Source organism: Cyprinodon variegatus, unplaced genomic scaffold (genome assembly GCF_000732505.1).
Source record: "Cyprinodon variegatus isolate N-32 unplaced genomic scaffold, C_variegatus-1.0 Scaffold243, whole genome shotgun sequence".
NCBI classification, from domain to species: Eukaryota; Metazoa; Chordata; class Actinopteri; order Cyprinodontiformes; family Cyprinodontidae; genus Cyprinodon; species Cyprinodon variegatus.
The window spans coordinates 189682-212144 of record NW_015150696.1 but is presented as its reverse complement, the minus strand read 5'-3'; the positions used below and the strand labels follow the sequence as shown (position 1 = coordinate 212144).

Below are 22463 nucleotides of genomic sequence, written 5' to 3'. Positions count from 1 at the left end.
TATGTATATATATAATATAGTATTTGATTATTTTCTTGTTAAAAAACAGTATCCTAGCCTTCTTAATCAGCATAAGTACATCCGCTAAGTTAGGAATTCAATGCATGTCATTGAAAAAAAATGAATGAAAAACAATGATTTAGTTCATAATTCTGTTTTCCCCAAAGATTTAGTTTATCTTTGTCACTAACTGTATTCAATGTAGAGGTATAATAGTAAGACAGAATTAACCCGGGACAGTATATGCAAATAAAGCATGACCTACTGCTAAATCACCTGATTTAAAGCCATCAGGGCAACAGCTTTACAAATTATAGCTTATCCACTTCGATTTCACTAATATACTATAGTTGTAACCATTAAGTGGAAACGCTAAAGGTATTGTGGAGGATTTTGTCCAATTTTTTAAAAGACTCGCCCTCTCCACTTAAAAAGTCATGCAAGTCCATTTCTCCTCGTGCATACTGTTTAAAAGTTGCTGTTCTCATAGCTCATACAAGCTTACAGTGTCCGAATGTCCGCCCTAACCCCTAAATCCCTCAATCACTGTATACAGCGGGGACTTTATAGTCAACTCAATCAACATACCATTCGGGCAGATGATCAATAAACCGTTGGTCCACTGAGCGGTACCTGCGCCATTCTTGTTGTTAGTCGTTGCTTTCCAAGCAAAGCATTTCAGGATATATCTGCCTCTTCTGAGGCCTTTCTTTTCTTCTCATACCCTTCGTAGAAACTTTTTCTCTTACTACCCTCGGCCATATTCAAAGAACCATGGGAAAGGTTGGCTACAATGATTGGCTGAAACCGTAGCTCACCACAGATATATACGCCTGAAAGAGCGTATGTACAGAAAAAGATAACTAACGGGTCGAGCATGTAGGATTACGTAAACATACCACCAGAATGATTGACAGTAAAGAGGTCTAATTTTTTTAGATGATCCACCCGGAAATAAAAAATCTTCCTCTATACCTTTAAGCATTAGCATTTATATAGAAACTGTAAATTGGTATAAGTTGTAAATATTTCATTCTGAAAAAACAAAATTCAAAGATACTTCTGCCACGAGTGAAAATATTGTCTCTAACTAATATTTGGCATTGGATGTCATGATCAAGGTATTTTAAAATGCTGAGCATTAGAGTTAATTTTTTTTTAATCTGCCTGTGATTTTCATCAACCATAATCCTAGCAATGAGGACATATTTTGCATAACCTATTCTAAGTCTATTCAAAGCCTATTTTCATAGACACGAATTACAGGCTAAGTATTTTATTCTTCTAAACCCCAAAATGTGTTTTTTCCAAAACAATTAAAGTGTTTTTTCACCCTTTATAATGAGGTTTACAGTGACAGAAAGATTGTGTTGGCTTGCCAAAGCTCCCAAACTGACTGTGGGATGTGATTTGCTCTTTGCACAACTGCAACCTTGATAATTAAATTTCACAATCTTCAAAGCAAAGCCCTATGTCTAAGAAGGGGGAGTAATCAACTTAATTTCGTCTGCATGCGTTCAAACAGAACAGCACTGCAAATGTGAGCACCAAATTATTAACAAGTCCTGTCAAAACACAAAACATGTTAACATTAGCCTTGCAACTTCTAATGCATGAAAACAGCCTTAAATTGGATTTAAAGGCATGAGATGTAAATGTTATTTGAATGGTAGAATTCTTTATGAACAAAAATCCAAAAACAAACAATCTATGGTTTGTTTTTTAGTAAATTACCTGTTAGAACATGAACATTGCTGTTTAAACATAGTGAACTAAGGGTTAATGCATGTTTTTCCTCAACCTGAAACTCTATTTGGAAGTTTCTTCCTTAAGTTTCTGGTCTTAATAAAAAGACCTTGAACATCATTAACTTAAGTTACCCGCTATAATAATACAAATAAGGGATGATGATTTAATGTATTGTTTAAAGCCACAGAAAAATATAATCTTATGTGAACAAATTTTTCAAAGGGAAAATGTCATCAGAGATGGCAGACCCTTATTACCTAAAGGTATTAACAGAAGGTGATGGCAGCAATTAACAAGAGGAATTTTATTTTTCAGCATACCTGGTATAGAAATGGCTTTGTTAACACAGATATAAAAGTTTGTTTTCTGCATTTCTATTGTGAAGTTATTTCTTAAATCTAAAGGACAAGTTTATTGTAAAATGATTTTAATCCACAACTGCATGGTTTAAAGAAATGAAGTATTCTAGATAGTAAGGGTGTCCTTTTATTTTTCATTACAGTACAGATATTGCAGCTTTGAGAATTGGACCAAAGCGATATTGACCCAATATAATATTAGCATGAATCATACTAGCTTTTCTTACTTATTTTATACTGTAGGATGTTAGTAAAGTAATATCACACACAGAGAAGAAAAGTCAACATCAAAAGGTATGAAAAGAGCTGACCCATTTAAAATTAAACTAAGAGTTACAGAACCCTTTAACAGAAGCAAACTGTTTCTATTCTATTTAAAATTATGGAGATTTAAGATGCCAGCAGCTAAAATCTGACATAAATTTTTTTGGCTTATATCGTACTGATATCCGATATTAATATCGGAATGGGAGATCCCTACTAGATAGGTCTAATTTTAAATCATTTAGGGGTTTTTAAATGTATTGAAAGATCTCAAAAATGAATGCTGTTAATAGTATTTATTAAAATCTATTTAAACATGAGAGTAAGAAACAAATTTGCAAAAAGTTAAGGCACAAATTAGTGATTACCTAACCAATAGCAAACATTTAATGTGTTTTTCTCCTCTTATCTTTAAGTCTTTTCTTCTTCTAGAAAAACATTTCCTGCTTTCATCCATCCCGCCTTCATTTAACTAATCATACATCTGCTTAACGTCTTCCACTTTTTCATTTTAATGTTATAGCTCAATTCCTTTAACTCACTGAACTTTCCTGTAGTCACTTGACTCTCTCCCGCTGAGATGAAAGTTTGTCACAGGAAGCACCTTTGCACACTGTTGCTGTGGAAACAGTCTTCTTCACTTTACCCAATGACCTACAATTTCTCCAACTGTAAGAGCATATGCATACAAACACCATGGTGCATGTAAATCTGAGAGAGGAAAACCATAAGCAAACAAAAAAAATAAATATGTGCAAAAGGACTTAATTTTAACGCATGCCCTGAGCCTGTCCTTGCTCTGCTATCACACACCACATCAAAGCAGCTTATAGCGCAGCAATAAAAGTGGCGTAGTGGTTTGAATTTATTCCCTTCACTCAGACGTTTATTCACTGCTTCCCTTTCCTAATGAGGGTCTTACAATAACCCTGTCACTTACTGCAGCAAATTACTGCTACCTAAATGAGAGTCTGATGGAATGTCTGGATGAATGTGTGTGTGAGTGCTTCCATCTCACACTCTCTTCATCATTTAAGACCACCTGTATGTGATTTAATGTCCCACAAGGACTTCCTCTCAAAGTACACTTTTACCATTTTACTATCCAGTGAAAAGCAATGGAGGATAGAAGACAGGAGGAGCTGTAATGATAGGAGCAGAGAGAGAGGATAAGAGAAGGATTAGAGAGTAATAAAAAAGAAAAAAACAAAGAAGCAGCATTAAGACTCCAATATTGGAGACAGAGGCATGAAAAAAATGATAAACTAACAAATGTCTGATAAATTGGAACCCCACCAATTAATTATTTTATCGATTCTTTTAAGCCTCAATTGACATATGATTTGAAACACTGCATGTTTGAGTTTCACAGCGGTTCAAAATATTTAACCCATCAAGAAAAGCTGCCCAAAGCTTTAATCTGCAGGAAATTCAATGAGGTTTCTTGTTTTCCAGCCTATTTATTCAATTCAATTATCTATATAGCGCCAATTCACAACACATATCATCTCAAGGCACAATACAGTTCAACCAGATCATTCAAGCAGACATACAGAAAGAAGCAGAGATACAAGACAATTGTCAACCAGCTCCACAGGCGGCCCTGTCCAGGAAACACACAGCCAGGCAGACAAACTCCGAGCCAGCTCCCATTTCAGAGGATGAAAGAGAGCACATCCAGCCAGTCACAGTCAGAGAAACAGGACCACACTGAAAAATAGCCTAAACCTTTAGGCTGAGCTTAAATGTAAGACAAAAATCTATGTAGCATAAGTCTATTTCTGACTAGAAACAGGATTCAGAATAGAAAGAAATTAGAAGTTTTGAAATTGTATTATTTTTTATAGAATAGTATTACAATTAATTACAAAAATGAAGTAAGATTTTATATGAATTAAGTCCTTATGTTAATTCTATTAGTAAAATATTATCAAAATTTTTAAATATTGTAAGATCAGAGCCGTAAAATTACCAGAATAAATTCGTAATAACATATAAAGTAATATTATAAGAAAAATATGCAAAGCTTTACAAGAAAGTTCAGTGGCCCGAATTAAAATGTAGAATGAGGTAATTATGTCAGATCTCCATAACACTATCAAAGCTTTCTTCTCACTAAAGCTACATTTTTTTTCATCCTAATATAATGACTTTTCTCATAAATTGCAGCTTTATTCTGGTAATATTATGAATTTATTCTTGAAAATGTATTACCGTCATAGATTACAGCAGCAAAAGTACCTAAGACAGGAGTCCATGGCACAATCAATGTTAATAACAATCGCAATGATTTAGTCACAAGTACCAAATTAATCACAGTATGAAATAATTTTTGAAAACTCAAAGTTTTTCCAATGTTTTTGATGTCTCATAAAATGTTTTCATTATTTTTTTTTTCTTGTTGATGTTTTACCATTTTAGAATAAATGACAGCAAAATACTGATGCTATGGAGCGAACTGAAATAAGGGATTTTGATATATGTCAAAAAGAGGAACACAATGGGCAGACAAACTCAGAGTACTGGGTGAAAAATTGCCAAGTAAAAATATCCCTACAACCCACACATTAACCCTGTGTGTTTCTGTGTGATTATGTGTTCTCTCTTGGCACCAACTCCTCCATATAATGCCATAATTCTATGTTATTTCTCAGTGCATCTTAAAGCTCTTACGCTAATGACCACTTTTACTCAAACACACACAGTTTGAAAAAAGCCTAAACATTTGCCCAGTGGTGCATGCCATGCATGTTGCAAAGATCCATGATATGCCTGTGTGAGTGTGCACATTTGTGCAAGTACGTGAATAATTGCTGAGCAGCCATGGGTCACTTGAACCATCTCCAACTGCAGGGATTAGCCCTTTTGTAAACACGCCTGCTCTGTCTCCCTTCATTACAAACCAATATGAAATATAACTATAAAAGAAGAAAGAAAATAAAAAAAACAAGAATGAGATAAACCCTAGAAGGAAGTGCTTCAAAGCAGGGGAACAAGAAATCATGTTGGAGGACCTGCTATTAAAAAGCTTAGCTGGTTTAGATTAGCAGATTAGACATAAAGCCTAATCCAAGATTGGAAGGTGGTGAACGGCAGTAGGGCAGGTATGAATGTTTGTGTGGGTAGAAAGAGGGACAAACAGGGGTAACATGGGGTTGGATTTTCTGCAAATGCTCTCTCTCTCAGTTGGGGGGCATCAAATCTCTGCGCTCAGGAGTTTGCACTCAAACTTTAGGTCACAGCCTGAGGTCAGCTTTTTCCAGGTCAAGTCTTCAGAACCTGAACAGTGAGGAAACTGAATGAGTCTGACACTGGCTCATTAGAGCTATGGGGAGAAAAGCCACGTGGTCGTCTTTTGAAGCCTCAGGGGATCTGGAAGCTTGAATGAAGCAAAGTGCAGCCATTATTTGTAGCATGAAACTTGAAGCCCTGATACATGGGCTGATGCATACTGAGCACATCTTAGATCTTTGACAGCTGTTCCGCTCATTACGACTAAAATACAAGCAACATTATCTCACAAGAGAACCTGTAATTATCTGATGAGAGATGGGCAAGTTATTTGAAACCATGTGTACCAGGAGGGGTGGGATATATGAACCTAAAAACTGATAAAAAAAAAATATTGTGTGATATTTGTTTTGTAGCAATGAAAGTGGAAATAAAAATGTTAAGCCTTTTTTAGTCATGCATTTGTGCACAACTGTTAGGCCGTGACTGGATGTCATTGGAGTCAAAGCCCATCAAATACAAAAACTGTTCCTTTGAAAAAAAAAAAGGCTTCTTCTGGGAATCAGTGACATAAAAAAAGAACTCTTCTGTCTTGAATTATACAAATTATATATATATATATATATATATATATATATATATATATATATATATATATATTGTCTAAGTCTAAGCCTTAAATGAACACAGTAACTTCTAGGGCAATATACATATGCAATATATAATTCAATGTATGCTTTCATAGTTGATCATGTATCACTAAGATTTATAGCAAATGCAAAGTCTCTCACCCATCAGTGCAATCTTTATGATTTAGTTTGCAGGACTTAAAACATAAAACACTTAAAACTCATAAAGAACAGCCCTGGTATATCTGGATTTATTGAGCTATACTTGCAAACTTCCTCTGTACCTCTGTGAGCTCCTCTCTGTTGGCTCTGTTACCTACCGAAGTGGTTCCTTTGAAAGTTGGGGGAAAAAACGCTTTTTCTTATTCAGCACCTTGGGGGTGGCATAATCTACAGAAAGAGCTAAAGTTAGAAACCCTTATATCCATTATTAAAATGAAAACCACTGTAAATAGTGTTGTAATGGAGAATACCTTTTTTATATCTTCTACTCAATGTTTATTTTAATGTTTATATAAGTTTAATATTGGATTTTACATAATAATGTTCTTAAGTTTGTTCAGGATACCGTTGTGGGATTTCTTCAAAGTATTTGTGAGGCATTTAAATTGTTGCTGTGGTGGATGAATTATTCAAAATAACATTATCAACAACACATGCTCTTTATTTTGCTTTGAAACATTACTACTTATTTTCACAAGATTGTTTTTCACAATAATAATAGGTCTATCCCTACATCACTGCAAAGATCTAAGAGCTTCAAATCAACACCTTTCTATGGCAATAAAAAAGCTGACAGCAGGTCAAAAACATCCAGTCATGTTTTCAGCCATTAAAATAAAGACATAATTTCATCAGGTACAAAAAACCACAAAAACAAAACAATGAATATTTGAGAGTAATTTAGTCATTTGACTTTAAATGCTCTCTAAGATGATTCTTCCAGTCCTGGTAAGATTCGGGCTATTCTATAATCTTCCCATTTAAAACTTGCTGTGTAGCCCTTTTATCTTAGTGGATCACTAAGTTGTATTTTAGATGCACTCTTACTAATGTCTTAGTGGTAAATATAACACAGAGTAGATTAGGTCTAACATTCTTACCATAACCATATATAATCATGAATACAGGAAGATGCACATTAATTATGACTGTTTCTTGGTGAACCTCTGCATAAAACAGGCTTGAAAGTTGTATTCCACTCCACTGCCTGGTTTTACTTGTTACCTCTAGAATATAGAATGAAAATATGGAAAATTAGCCAAAATGATTAAGATAAATAAGAGCCTCTATTGACCAGGTTTTTCTGGTTTTTACACCAGGTTTACCTAAAAACATCACAGAAAGTTGAAAAAAACCTACTTTTCTCTTATGTGTGCTTTACCATCTGGTAATTTAAATTAAGCTTTAATCAAAGCTTTACTTTCACATTAATTTATTCTTAATAATTTAAAGAACAAACAAGTAATATACTCTGCACCAATGTCACTAGATGTTTTTTGTAAATGACATTGTAAATTCCTTATGCCAGATCTGCTTTACTTACTGGTTCAGAGGAATTCAGATACAGAGTTGTATTAAGATTATGTCTGCCTGCTTCAACAGCATACTTCACCTTTATTTCCCCTGCTGGTAAAGTCTTTGCAAAGCCGTCAAATAAACCTGAGCTTAAATCTTCACATTTCCCTGATAATATGAACTAATACAGCAGTACACTTCCCCAAGACATTATAAAATATAGGGAAGGCTAGAATGAGTCTCATAAAGGTGAGAGATCCCTGTGTTGAGCTTCACCCTTAAAAAAATAGGAGAATGTGTTTTATTCATATTTTTATGTATTTGTTTGCCTAAACTCACATTTACATTCAAAGCAACAACTGAAAGTTTTTAAATAATTGTAGCAAAGAAGGCTAAGGTTAATCTTGTTCACATTGTAAGAATGGCATGGGGTAAAATGACCCTAAAAACTATAATAAATGATATAGACATTTATGAATCATCATGAAAGATGAGGTTAACAATTTTCCATCACAACAGGAGGGGTCTTTTTTTATATTTGTATATTCTCCATGTTGGATATCCAACAGTGCAAGCATAAAAATATGTATGTTTGGTAAACAGTGGATTTAAATCTCTCTCTGTACTGACGACATGTCAATGGTGAACCCTGCCTCTCACCGATTGCTTATAGAAGATGTGTATATGCAAAGATAAAAAACAGCATTGAACCTTTTATCTTTGAGACTAAAAGATTTTTTTGTAATGCATCACATTTCAAAAACTTAAACAGATATGCTGGTATACAAAGAGAATCTAAAGCACCAAAATTCTTTAAAATGTTATGAGCTAAGGAGCCTGTTTTTATCCAGTACTCCCCCACTATCAAATCAACTCATCTTTTATTCCCAATAGGTTGAGATGAAATAAACCAGAACCTTCATAAAATAACAATAAAACAACAAAACAAAACATGAAATAACATAATAGCCAACACTTGGGAGGTAGGTGAATTCCTCGGCACAGCAGCTTTAACTGCATGTGTCTGCAGGCTTGGGATTCTCTTGCAGCAGTCTGGCTAAATATAGACCTAAATCTGCTTCTTGCATGTAGAAACACAAGTGAAAATCATAAGGTGCAAAGTCTTGGATTTTTTATATTGCCTCAGTCAGAGTGTATTGTCATTCAGTATATTCCGAAGGTTTTCTTTTCATAAATATACTGAAAGGAACCATATTATGCCTCATTAATTCGACCTTTTAAATACACTTCTTAACCTTAAACTCAGTCATCATTTCAATCCACTAACAGGTATCAAAGATAATCACAGAAGCTTATGTCAAGGCTGTCTGTTCTACACTGGAGAGCTGTCACAGATTCACTGGCAGGGACACCCAATCACACTCAGTAGGATCTAAGACAGATAATACCCTGCAGCACTGATCTCATCAGCAGGGCAGGTGCAAGTGCATGTAAGGCTGTAACCTCTTAGTCATGAAACAAGCAGATGGCGAAAGCATCCACAGCTATAGGTTAATGATACATATGGCTCAAAAAAAGATGAGATAATTCATCAATTGTATCCTGACACAAGGGCAGCTTACTTTTAGTATAATATAGCAATAGCTATGAAACTACCTGAGTGATAATTCCCATTTTTGTCTCTGATAATGGTTTTTCAGATGCTTGCAATGTTGTCGACACTCTGCTCCATAGAGGTAAGACTTCCCACCATTCAGGGAAAAGGGAAGTTATGTTTCTGCATTTACAGAGTTTGCGACATTGCAAATAAAGCATGTTATTACCCAGCAGATGCACATTATAATTTAAACTTTTTTTTTCTCCTTTGCTCTAATTACTTTTCCCTCTATGAAGGAAGCCTGAAATGCAGTGACATAACGACCTCCCCCTTATAGTAGTTTGACATGCCGCCCAAAAATAATCTGTGACCTTTAACTGTGACATTTTACATGAAGCATATGAGTAATCAAGGCATGTTGGGCTTTTCAGAGGTGGGGATTTAGAGAAAAAAAGCAACAACAAAATTTTTCGGGTGACGCATGATAAGAAGTGCCCTGCAATATAAAGATTAAACATGGGCAAAAGTAAAGGGACTTGTTCAGACAGGCTATGAACAGATCAAAAAATGTGTTGGTTGTCTCCTGTTGCTTCCAAACAAATTAAAACACCGTAATACTTAACTGCATATCTTTCCTATTTCCCTATATGTTTTGCAAATGAATGCTGAAATCTAAGGTGTGACTGCAAAGTAATACTGAGTGGCAAATGTTAGTCAAACGGAAAGCAGCAGTTCAGGACTAAGGTAGCTGTATTTAAAGTAAACCACCAAGAAAACCACAGTCGTGCTCAAGTTACCACCCACGATGCATGACAGGTAAAGTCCAAAGCAGAGAGCTGTAATTTTGCTCATTACCTTTCCTTTCTCTTTACAGTGAAGGTTTTCAGATTGATTTCATGCACCCACATTTTTTAGTGACATAGATAAAGTGGTAGGTAGTAACCATACCATACCAACTTAATTCATAAAGCACTATTAAACCTCAACAGCTGAAATAAAGTGCTGCTGAAGCTAGCTTAAAACAATTCATATAAATTAAAAGAACTATAAAAATATAGTTAACACATAAGAAAACTAGTTGCAAGAAACAACATCAAACTAAGTCGTGCTAAAGTTTAAAGGCATATAATAAAGTTTAGTTGTAAAATAACTTGTTTAATTTACTGTATATACTTACATTTTAGACACAATATATATCACAATATATATCAATGCCAACATTTTAATTTGGATCGAAACAGTACACTTTTTATCAAACCTCTTATTTAATCCCCTAAAAGAGCTTTCTAAAGCTGATAAGCAATTCCCCAGGTCAGTTCACAGATAAGAGGCTTTAGAGGACATGTTTGCAGCTTTTAAATGACATTTAAGGGATTGTTGCAAGTCAACAGCTAAATGCAATTGACTGGGTTTTCTAATATGGAATATTTTATTATTTTGCATTTTAATCAGACTGTCTCAGATGGGTCAGTGAGCCCTACAGTCATCTACTTTTACAAATTGTATCCTTTTATCTTATATATCTAGATCTATGGCAAAAGAAAGAGTGCCCGCATCTTCTAGTTTATGTTTTGCTACACTCCTCTAGCAAAAACCCATTAAAAATCATTAAAGATCCTGAAAATATGCCCTTTCTCATTTATAAAAATATTTACCTACAAAGACTTAATAATGTTAGTGCTGTGAGTATCTATCCATCATGTGCAACTGAGGTGTGATGAGCATCTTTATGTCATTAAGTGATCATCCACACAAAAAAAACATACATAAAGCAAAACTACAGCCAATTGTTCAGCTCTGATCTAATGTTATGTAAATACGATGCAGATACCTATAAATCATTACTGTTTCCACACATTCATACTGCCTTAATCTCCTCAGAGCATAAAAAATGCATTCACTCATAAACCAGCTGGGTAACCACAGAGTCCACCACATCAGACAAACAACTCATCTCCTCATTTGGAAAACAGATGGATGCTCAACCCTCAGAGCGGAAGACTAGGAGGAGGAGAAAGTAAAAATAGTGTCCAATAAAGAGGAGGAAGCAAACATTGAGAGAAGAGCTTTGAACTGGAGTGTGAGGGGAAAAAAGAAGAGGAGGATGCAGACGAAAGAAAGGTAGAAGTTACTGCGTGGCAATGTTGGCTTGTGCCAAATCGATTTTAGGTGAAAAGATTGATGTTGAGGCATTGAACAGCTTGGGCACTACTTTCTTTGCTTATACTTTCCTTTTACCTGCAGCTAATACAACACAGGGTTACGGTGAAGATGCAAGAGAGGTTTATGGCTTTGACCTTTGCACTCAACAGATAAAAACGGTAGCATTTTCTGCATATCAAGGATGTACAGCTATAAAGGTCATTTGTATTCTAGTACCATCCGAGAGGTGTCAGTAAGAAGTCATCCAATTTGAAATCATTGATCTTTTTGTCACTACAATTTGATAAACTACTCAAAGCTGTAGTTATGCACATATTCATTATTTCTGACAGAAATAAGCAAGCAAACCTTTTTGGGGCATATTAATTAACAGGTAATGACCCATTGACTGGCTGACATTACAGCACTGGTTAGCATATCCTCTTCAGGAGCCAGTGGAGCCTGCAACCGTTGGTACCTGACAGGGCAGAGCCACTCTGAAAACACATTTTTAAAGTGGGCTGATTCTTAATAAACTAACTGCAGCGATGAAGTTTAAAGGTCTACTTTGTCACACATCTTCAAACCACTATTTGTGATGAACTTAAACCACATAAACAAAGTTTATATTGACTAAGCTTCTGCAGTTTATGTCTCTGCTGGTTGCAGTGTGGGACTTTGTTAAATTACCCGTATTAATTCTGTATCGAAAAACACCCCGAGCTTTCAAACTCTGAAAAAACCAGGGCTTTTCAAAGGGGCTGATAATAGTTAGGGTATGATACATGGGACCAAAACTGTCAATATAAAAGTATTTAAAATATTATATGGGGAGTAGTCTTATGCACTGATATATTCTTCATATTACATTTATAGCTTGAATTTAGGCATCATGCTGATGAACTCTTAAAGTTAATTAGGATGTTCTTAAAGAGCTATATCGTACAGGAAACCTAAGTCAGAGGAGTTTTATAGATGAAATAAAGCTCAGAAGCATCTATGAAGTTCTAATGATCTTGGACAAAAGGATAATTACAAATATGCACCGTACAACGCCAAACAACTCACACATATGACTAATTTAAGCAGAACACATAACACCGATTCAATTTTCAAGTATTGTGTTATAACCTGATTTTTGCTGTGTTTGAAAAATAAGCATTCTTTAAAACTTCTTACACTGAGATTGTATTTTAGGCCCTAACAGGTTTTTCTATTGATATCAAAAATATTATATTGAGGGCAAATCCCATCACAAAAAAAAAAAGAAAACATCATGGCAAAAGGGATCAAAAAACACTGCAATCTATACATTTACTTAAATAGTATTTTATAAAATGAACAAGGGCTGAATCATATAATCATTTTATCGTGATTAATCGAGTACTGAAATAATCGTCAACTAATTTAGTAATCAATTAATCATTAACTGAGAAAAGACTCTAGAACATGCCTTTAGCTGACAGAGTGACCCACTAAGAGCAGTAATTATACAAAAAAAATAAAAAAAATAATATATATATATATATATATATATATATATATATATATATAAACATTTTGCATTTTAGGTAAATAAAACATTTTGGTCTGTCAATATGTTCTATCCTGAAACTTTTTAGTTTCACCTAGTTTAATTTCTTAATTATTCTTATTATAACGACCGATTATTAATCGATTAATCGAAAAAATAATTAACGGATTAATCGATTTGCAAAATAAAAGTTAGTTGTAGCCCTACATTTAACCTTTATAGTATCTATTTTTCATGTGTTGCAGTGTGTGATTGTTTGATGCACTCTCACCCAATAAGCAGTGCAGGCAGGTGCCTATACTCCCATGACTCTGTAGGGATTAAGTGAGTACAAAGCATTTATTCAATAAAAGATCATATACAGATGATTGGAGCCATCATCTGTATCAAACACCTCAGTAATTCTCATCCCTTGCAAAGATAAAGGAGACTACAGGAGGGGAAAAAAGCCAAGCACAACAAAGCTTTCTCCCTCTCTCTTACCTCCCCCCACCCAAACTCTATACCTTCCCCACTTATGCTGCTGCCTCAGACATCATGAAAGATTCACAGCTGTGCTTTTACCGGCCAACAACCATCCCCTCTCAGGCACCAAACCTACACTCATAGATCTAAGTCTGTCTAAAAAAATATATAAAGATATGCCACAAGGAATCTGACAGACATCAGGAGAAGAGGTGAGGGAATGAGAGCTAAAGTTACGAGGAAGAAAGACCCTATACACACGAGTGTGCAGGTTTTGCTCAGTAGTGTCTGTTGTTGGCGCCTGGGTAAGCATGTGATGTGCGACAGATGATGGACAGAATCAGTTTCCTTCCGTGCACGAACACATAAAGGCTCATGCATACTGTAGGCTAACAAGATGCCTTAAAAAGAAAAAGAGGTCTGAATCAGTCCATCTTCTCCAAACATTGAAGTGACTTGGTGATGGGTGTAATATTAGCTCTCACAGATCTTCAACGGTTAGATATCTTATCATTGAAATTATACTAAAGTAAAGGTACAAAGATTCCAACAAAAGAGTGTAATATGGATATACTGTAGGTTATCTATCTACTTGGCATATGTTTATATCATCAGATGTTAGAACAAGGAAAGCTTAGAATAACGAAACATGAATTAGTCATGATCTTTTTTTCACTGGTTTTCATAGTGGATTGAAAACTTTAAAACAATCTTTTGAAATCTTGATTCATGCTACATGAAACTTAAAGGTATTTTCAATAGTTAAATGTTTTCTTGAACCACAACAGTAGAAATTCCCCACAGAATGTGTTGTTTTATTAACAAAAAAAATGTTTTAATGTGAATAAGTCATTTAAAAATGTGGCTGCTAATGGCAACAGAGAAAGGAAAGAATATAGTAACAGTCATCAGTGATGATTATGAAAGATTTGAAACATTTTATTAAAGGAAAGGAAGCAGCTAAAACTTATTGAAAAGGAAAAAATATGCCACAACCAATACAGATTGAAAGTGTGTTGTTTTAGTGGAACCAGTCAGGTAGTATAACTTAATGGTCACTGGTAGCTCTCTGGTTTCAAATGAAGGTCTCTTCAGATTAAATAGTGATTCCTTGTCTTTTTGTTAATAAAAAGAAGCACTTTAGTGTATGTTTACCATAGATCACATGACGGGAGGTCTTGTAATCAAGGATGCAATGGAGAAAGGAAAGTCAACAATGCCTCATCAAGAGGGATAAGACACAAGTGGAGCTTGGGATACAATACAAAGATTGGTGTTCACTAAAGGAAAAATATGTTCTGGTATCCTTGAAATAACATTTGAACCAATTAGGGCTGCAACTAACGATTATTTTGCTAATCAAATAATCAGAAACAGAAAGCTTTGTTAAAGAAGACTTTTTACCAAATTAAACCAATGACACTAAAACTTTTCCAGTTGATGAGTTCTGGATAGATCATACTGCCAGACAAAAATAATTTCTTTTATCCTAAATGAAAAATTAATGTATATTATTTAACAATTTTTGTATAGTTACTGCTCTAAGTGGGTTGCTCTTTCAGCTAAAGGCATGTTTTAGAATTTACATACTCCAGTTAATGATTAATCGATTGCTGAATTAGTTGACGATTATTTGAATAATTAATCACAATTAATCCGATGAATTGTTTCAGCCCTAGTAACAATATGTTAGACTAGTACAGTTCAACCCAAATGAGTTAAACAAGATCTGGTTATGTGGAGAACTGTAAAACTACATTATATTAAATAAATTTTTCCCTAATTTAAAACCTTCTGGTTACTGATCCATTAGGGAAAACAACAGAAAACCAAAGTATTTGGGCATAAGAGTAAGAAAGTGGGCTAGAACCAGAGCAGAAGTTTCAGTTATGGCTGATTTAACTGATACTATAGCTGTTTCATACATTCTAGATGCTGTATAATCTTTTTCTCGTTAATAAAAAAGAAATAAAGATTTTTTTTTTACGATCTATATAAGATTTTTTTTCTGCTTTGGCATCAAAATCACCATATACCTGTGAAATACTATGTAGATCCAACGTCTGCATAAACTCTGCCAGTTTTATTGTTTGAAATCACCAGGGAGCACTCTTATATCCCTGAGTAATATAAGACTGCTGACTCAATTTAGTTTAACATGGTGGTCCATTTTGATATATATATATATATAAAAGGATAACTATAATGTTTTAATAGTAATGTTACCTTTTTTGACAAATTTTTTGAGTTTCAGGCTTTAATGACATGTTCATTTCTCTCAGTGTTTCAATACTGTTTATTAATACTAGATATAAGCCAGAATGTAAATTTAAAAAAGTAACGTAAACCTAAAAATAAAAAATATTTTGCCTTTTAACTGAGAGTAGTCATTAGCTATAGAGATGCACCAATGAAGTTTTCTTCTGATCCAATCCGATACCAATACCTGGGCTGAGCAGATCGGCCGATATTTGATACCGATCTGTTTCAACTGCTGAATGAATAAACCATACAGTATATCTTACTATGTCAGTGACGGCTTAGGCCTTGATATAAGCATCATTAAAAAAGGTAATAAATTAACATAATAATATGTCATTTATATTTTTCATTTACAAATAAGTAGAAAAAGGAAAGAAATAACAGTTCCATGTAAAGTGAACTGGATTGGTTTTCCAATATGTGATATTAAATCACCGATATCCGTTCCAGATTATTAGTTAAAATCGGAGTCGATATCCAATCCAGGTATCGAATCGGTGTATCTCTAATTGTAGATATCTAACTAAAATATAGTTTAAAATGAAAGCATCAAAATTGTTAACATTATTTTATCAGACTGTTGTTTTTTTTTTGTTTGTTTGTTTTTTTTATTTTTTTTTTATAATAAACCCAATAAAATGGAGAGTTAAAAAGTAAAGACAATAATTGTGTGGAAAGTAGAAGGAACAATACCCATCGCTAGGTATTAAAGTGCAGCATTTAAGTTATGTACCAGTCTGTAGGCTGACTGCCAGAGCAGAAAGCCAGACTCATCAAAACAGCTGATATCAGCTTGATATATGTCTATATTTATTCTATAAGGAGCAAGAACACAGAAAACAATAATACTCTACATAAAAGGCACATTTATTTAAAAACTGCTACTTCATTTTGCTTTGTATGTATATCTGCATATATTCTGTGTACATTTATGTAGCAAAAAGAAAAAAAACGATATATAAATGTAATATTTAGTATTTTCAAAATCTTTTTCTTTTATAGTTTGGAATCATTGCCTTTTCCTCAGTGTTTATTGCACACCTGATAATCTCTTCCATGACTAATCGAGAACAATTTTCAGCAACAAGAACCTGTCTTTGTACTGAGTTCTTATCTGTAAGTAATTCTGTTAAAACCTGTGTTGAAGAGCAAATATACCTATCACTCAAACATAAACTAATGTGATATTTAATCATTAGGAGCACAAGCACGCTTGTGTCTCAACCGTTGCTCCAAGAATTAAAAAGAGCAAGTTATCTCCTACAGCTGTGTTTCTAGGTGTCACTTGATCACATATGGGTGTGTGCTTTTGCTCACACAGACAAAGCATGTGTAAGTGAATCTAAATGTCTTCCTTGGAGAAGGTGTTGGCTTTCACTGTCTTTAAAACACACTCACCTTCGCTATAGGAAGAGCTAGTCTATGGCTATTGGCCAAGCAAAAGGGACAATGTGTGTTAAAAATGCTTGCAGGCACAACGGCAGACAAGCTGACAGCAGAAAAGAAAGAATCTATTCTCAACCTCTCATGGTGCTAAACCTAAGAGACAAAAGATATGAGGCGGGTCTTAAAAAGAATAGGGACTCAAGAAAAAGTTTGGGTAGAAATATAGAGCTTCTGCCTTTAAAATCACACCAATATTTTTGATTGATTTCTCATGGAAAAAAAGTTGGAAATATTACCCTATTTTGATTACTTCTTGGTCTCATTAACAAATGTGAAGAGCATTTTCTATTAATGTGACCTATAGTGGTATTGACAAACACTGCATTCTAATGATGATCTTTTGCTCTGTTGCACAAAGAAAAAGAGTTGAACTAATCTATAAATGCACTGGTTTGCACTGGTTTGGGGTTTTAGTCTAGAATAGAATTTTTTAACTTACGAGGTCAAAAAAAAAAGGAAATAAAACTAACATTTAGACATTTTCTTGTTGCATGTGGTAGACAGACTAATCTATGAAAATATCTCACAATGCCACAAATACACTCACATAAACATGTTAATAGATAAATAATAAAAAAAATGTACTGAAGTAAAGCAGAATGCTTTGCAGCTAACAGCTCCTTGAACTTTGTGCTGATGAATCAGAACAGACTTATTCAAACTCAGCCTTTATTTAATTCTTAAATACTTGCTTATAAAGCCAGAGACTGCATTGCATCATTAAATAAATCCACAGGCTGACATATAAACTCTTGGGGTTAGGCCACTGCTGAGATTTTTCTTTACTGTGTAACCAAATTTATAAGCCACTTAACCAATTGACTAACAATACCTATGAACCACGCATCAGCAAACATTCTGCAAAAAGAAAGATGCCCATATTACCTAAAGTTGTTCTGCCATGCTGTTAACAGCATGAAGTTTCAATAGAAAACGTGCTGAGTTTTGAGCTCAGTTTGTTCCTTTCTGCAAGTACAAAAGGAAATGTTTTTTAATGGTCTGATTCCGGAACCCAAAGAGATGTAAGAAAAGGAGAATCCCGTGGGTATATACGGATATCTTTTAAGAAAACCTGTTTCGGTATTTTTCTAAACATCGTCATTCTTGGAACTTGCTTTAATTTAATAAAGAGCTGTTGTTTTGTTCACACTTTCACACCTTTGATTTCAGTTTCATGACTGTAGAGGAAGCTATTTAGATTTTGAAATTTAGATTATCCCTGTAATTATACACTCCCTCTCTTTCAACAAAACGCTATTCGATGTTGTCTGCTAGCTGTTTATTTCTAGCTTTACACATTAATTGTGATGTTTGAGAGAATTAGTTTAAACAGGAATGAATGGAGGGTTTGTGAGGTCACGAAAGCTAACATTATGGCTCTTTTTGCTGCACACATAGATTTTTAGTTGTGTCCTTAAGGTGTCCTATAGAGCTCATGTATAGTAGAAACAGCAAACAGTACAATATGTGTAATGCTTTAGTCAGGAAGTGTTTTACCTTATTTATAATTGCAATGCGATGGATTGGCGACCTGTCCAGGGTGTACTCCGCCTCACGCCTGTAGACAGCTGGAGATCGGCATGGATGGATGGATGGATGGATAATTGCAATGCCTCTGTCTAGTTTAGTCACGCCTCTAACCGTTGTTCCATCCATCCATCTAATGTAACCTCTAACTCTACTAGATCATCCCTGTTTACTTTACCTTCAGGAATTTTAAGCAAATCAAATTGATTTCAGTTGGGAGACGAAGCCATGTGACTACAAAAAAAGTTACAATATAATTTCTAAATACTGATCAATTCCCAATATTTTACTTCCTGTAATCCGGTAAAGTTATATTCATGTCAAAATATTCCTGTCTATCTCCGCTTTGATGCTTTTTGCTATTTTTTTTATTAAATACCAGAAAATCCTGCAAAATCAAAGTTTAAAGTACACAGGATTATGCTTTCTGTTATCTTTGAATGCGTTCTAAAATCTCTGAGAACCAATACATCTTACCCAACACATCTTAAGACTTTTTATCTTAATATGAACTCATATTCATTTAATATTAATTTGTGGATGATTTAGTCAGACATATGAGCTTTTCTTGTGAAGAAATATTTCTTTGTTCCTATCTTGATGTTGGCTTCAAAGAGTTCTGAGAGATTTTGCTTCAATAACTACTATAAAGGATCAAGAGACTGAAAACCTGTGTATTTCACCAGTCAATAAAAGATGACTTCTTAATAGAGGAGGAGGGGAAAAAAATGGTGTTGGTGTCCTGCATGAAGCCCAGCCTAAGACCTTCAATGACTCACACGCTCTGTCTCTGTTAACCTGCCTGTCTGCCTCTGTTGTTTTCTCCCTTTTTCCTTTTCTCCCCCTCTACCTCTAAGGGCTCAGATCTATCTGCTGTCTGTCTTCCTCACACACCCACACGTACGTGCACATCCAATATTAATAACTCACACGCCCATACCAGAGCCTTTTCATTGACACAACATGGGATGACCTTCAGAATGTACAGTGCCTCACCTCGTCTTTCATGACCGCCTGTGTCCCTTCCTTTGAGAATCAAAAGGCGCCAAATTGGACAAAATAAAATTAACTTTAAGTAGAACGAGAATTAACGTTCACAGACACTTTAGTTGGTATTTGTGGTCAGCAGCGATCGAAGGAAACTAAATAAATAAAAGAGACTTAGAAATGTGATGGGAGATTGATGGGCTCTGAGGCTGACTGATTGCTTGACTGCCTGGTAAATTGACTGATTGATTACATGCATTATTGCCTGTCTCTGTGAATAGTTGACTGACATGGCAGGGTAGATGGGAGTATCTAAAAGCCATTTCTCTCCCTGGTAAAATTAACCGCAGCTTAGGTTGGATCTGATTTATGAGTCTAGAGTCTTTTCTGTGTCACCGGGGTAGAAATTATTATCAGAGCTGTACAATATATCACATCTCACTCAGAAATACAATATCAGCATGCAAGATCATAACCAAGAAACACACACTGGGTACAGTTTTCAATTGGTTTTTTAAAGAGCAATTGGTGCTGTGCCTCCCACTGATATAATTGGACACTTGGGTGGACTTCCCCTCACCCTGCTCCATTCCCAGTCACATACAAGGGAGCCTGATTTAGTATTACTTTTAATATAGGTGCAAAAACTGTGGAACATAAATTTTATTTAAAGGTTGCATCACAAAGAATCATATCACTGCTTTTTTCCTTGATAGGTGATTGAGCAGCCCTTACTTTATGCAAATCAAATACAAGGACATTTTAACATCAATTTCGTCCCACCAGCAGCCTCCAATGAAAAGGATACTGTAGATATCTAACTGAAATGAGCAGAAATTAAGTCCTGGTTGATGTTTATTCTAGTCCCATTATGTTTTCTACACTAAATGTTACAGAGCAGGCATCAACACCATGGATAAATACACCAAGAAGCCTAAAAGCAAGTCTGCTCTGAGCAGACAATAAAAGTCCCAGAGCAGACTACAATAGAGATGTGCAAGAGAGGTTATGGACTGGGGAAGCCCTAAATGTGGATTCTCATTAAAGGCACTTAAGAGGAGCCTAAAGAATATAGTACTGTATATGAACTGGTGCTATTTAGAACAAAAACAAGAGGGGGGTAACGTTAAACTTGCTTTTAGATGGGTTTACCTTACCTACTCTTATCTTATCCATAATGTACATTTTGTTTATAGAAACACTGTATCGTGTCTATGGAACCTATGTAATGAAAATTTTGCAGCATCTAAACATTTTTATTTTTTACAGACTAAAGCAAATTAGATTTATAGAAACTATATAGATTTATAGAACTATCAATAAAATGTCTGTTTCTTATAACTCAAAAAACATAAAAAGTCGAAAGATAATTGCAATTCTGATAACTCACCTGAAATCTCGGTCTGAGGGACTCCCTCCAGGGTGAAACCCTTCCCGGTGTAGAACTGTCGCAGGTCCCCGCAGCTCCTGTCTGCGCCGGATACCAAGCCCGGTGCCGCACAGAAACCCACTACAGCGCACACAAGCACAGGGAGGCGCATCTTCAACCCTTCTGCTGCTTGGCTCCTCATCTCACCTTCAATAAACCACCTTCAAAATGACTTGTTCTCTTTGTGGTTTGATGTATCTGGAGGACTTTTCTGTGTGTGTCCCGTTTAAACTGCACAAAGCGCCGGTTGAACTGGAACTCCCAAAGCGGCCGATCCGGGCTGTTCCAGCGGCTGCGGGCGTCAGGTATGCCCCGCTATTCTTCCCTTCTCCTCCTCCTCCTCTTCCTCGTCCACTCCTGCGCTGCTGGTCGGAAACTGCGGAGGTGTACCAGACAAAAGCTGTGAAAAAAGGGGAACCGGTGAAAGGGAGTGAGCGCAGGTGTCACTCAAAGCCGCTGTGGATCAGCGCTCACACTGCCGCTTCATTGCTGAACGATATGAGCCGGATAAAATGAAGAAGGGATAATCTTTTGACTTAAAGCGATGTTTCTGAAAAGATTAGATGTGTCCTGCTCTTTCCTGGCCTTGGGACAATGAAATGTGTGCAGGGTGCTGATGCTCTCTCCCTCTCTTTTGTGTGCGCGTCTCCTCTGCTGCAGGGTTAATGGACTAAACAGCGCCACCTGCTGAAAAAAGGAAAACGGTGATTAAAAGTAGATGTATGATTTTTTTTTTTTCTCCTATCAATTGATCCTTTTTATCCCAATCATACATGCATTAACCCTAACCATTAATAGTAATGGTAGAAAATAGAGTGTGGCCTAGTGTTTACTTGGTGCCATCAACACCCTTGTTTATAGATGTTGGAGGTCAGCCTTTTTCCAATGTAGTCCTGTTTCTCTGACTCTGACTGGCTGGATGTGCTCTCTTCATCCTTTGACACGGGAGTTGGCTCGGAGCTCGTCTGCCTGGCTTTGTGTTTCCTGGCCTCCTTTTACAGCTGCTTTTTGTATCTCTGCTTCTGTCTCCTTGAACCCCAGATGGCCGCTCACACAAAGCGTGGTTCTGCTGGAGGTTTCTTCCTGTTAAAAGGGAGTTTTTCCTCTCCGCTGTCGCTACAAGCATGCTTAGTGTGAGGGATTGAATTTGAGTCAATGAGTTGATGCAATCAATTGGTTTTCCTTAGATAGAAATCTTTGAATCAATTTGACTGTATGATCTGGTGAACTGTAATGTGCCTTGAGATGACGTGTTGTGAATTGCTGCTATATAAATAACCTGAATTGAATTGAATTGAATTAAACCCCACAAACTGTCATCTGGGTCTCTGAATAAAACAGCAGTCCCAGACTACTCCCTAGA

At 35.5% G+C, this 22463-nt stretch overlaps 1 protein-coding gene across 1 annotated transcript in view; it reads right to left on the bottom strand.

Annotated features, from left to right (window-relative positions):
* LOC107089210 (glypican-1-like) overlaps positions 1–21683 on the bottom strand; it is a 55984-nt gene extending 34301 nt beyond the window's left edge. The window contains exon 1 of the mRNA XM_015381865.1: positions 21062–21683. Coding sequence (XP_015237351.1) covers positions 21062–21242 — 181 coding nt within the window. The 5' untranslated portion in view covers positions 21243–21683. The remainder of the gene's footprint in view (positions 1–21061) is intronic.
* Positions 21684–22463: the final 780 nt, after the last annotated feature.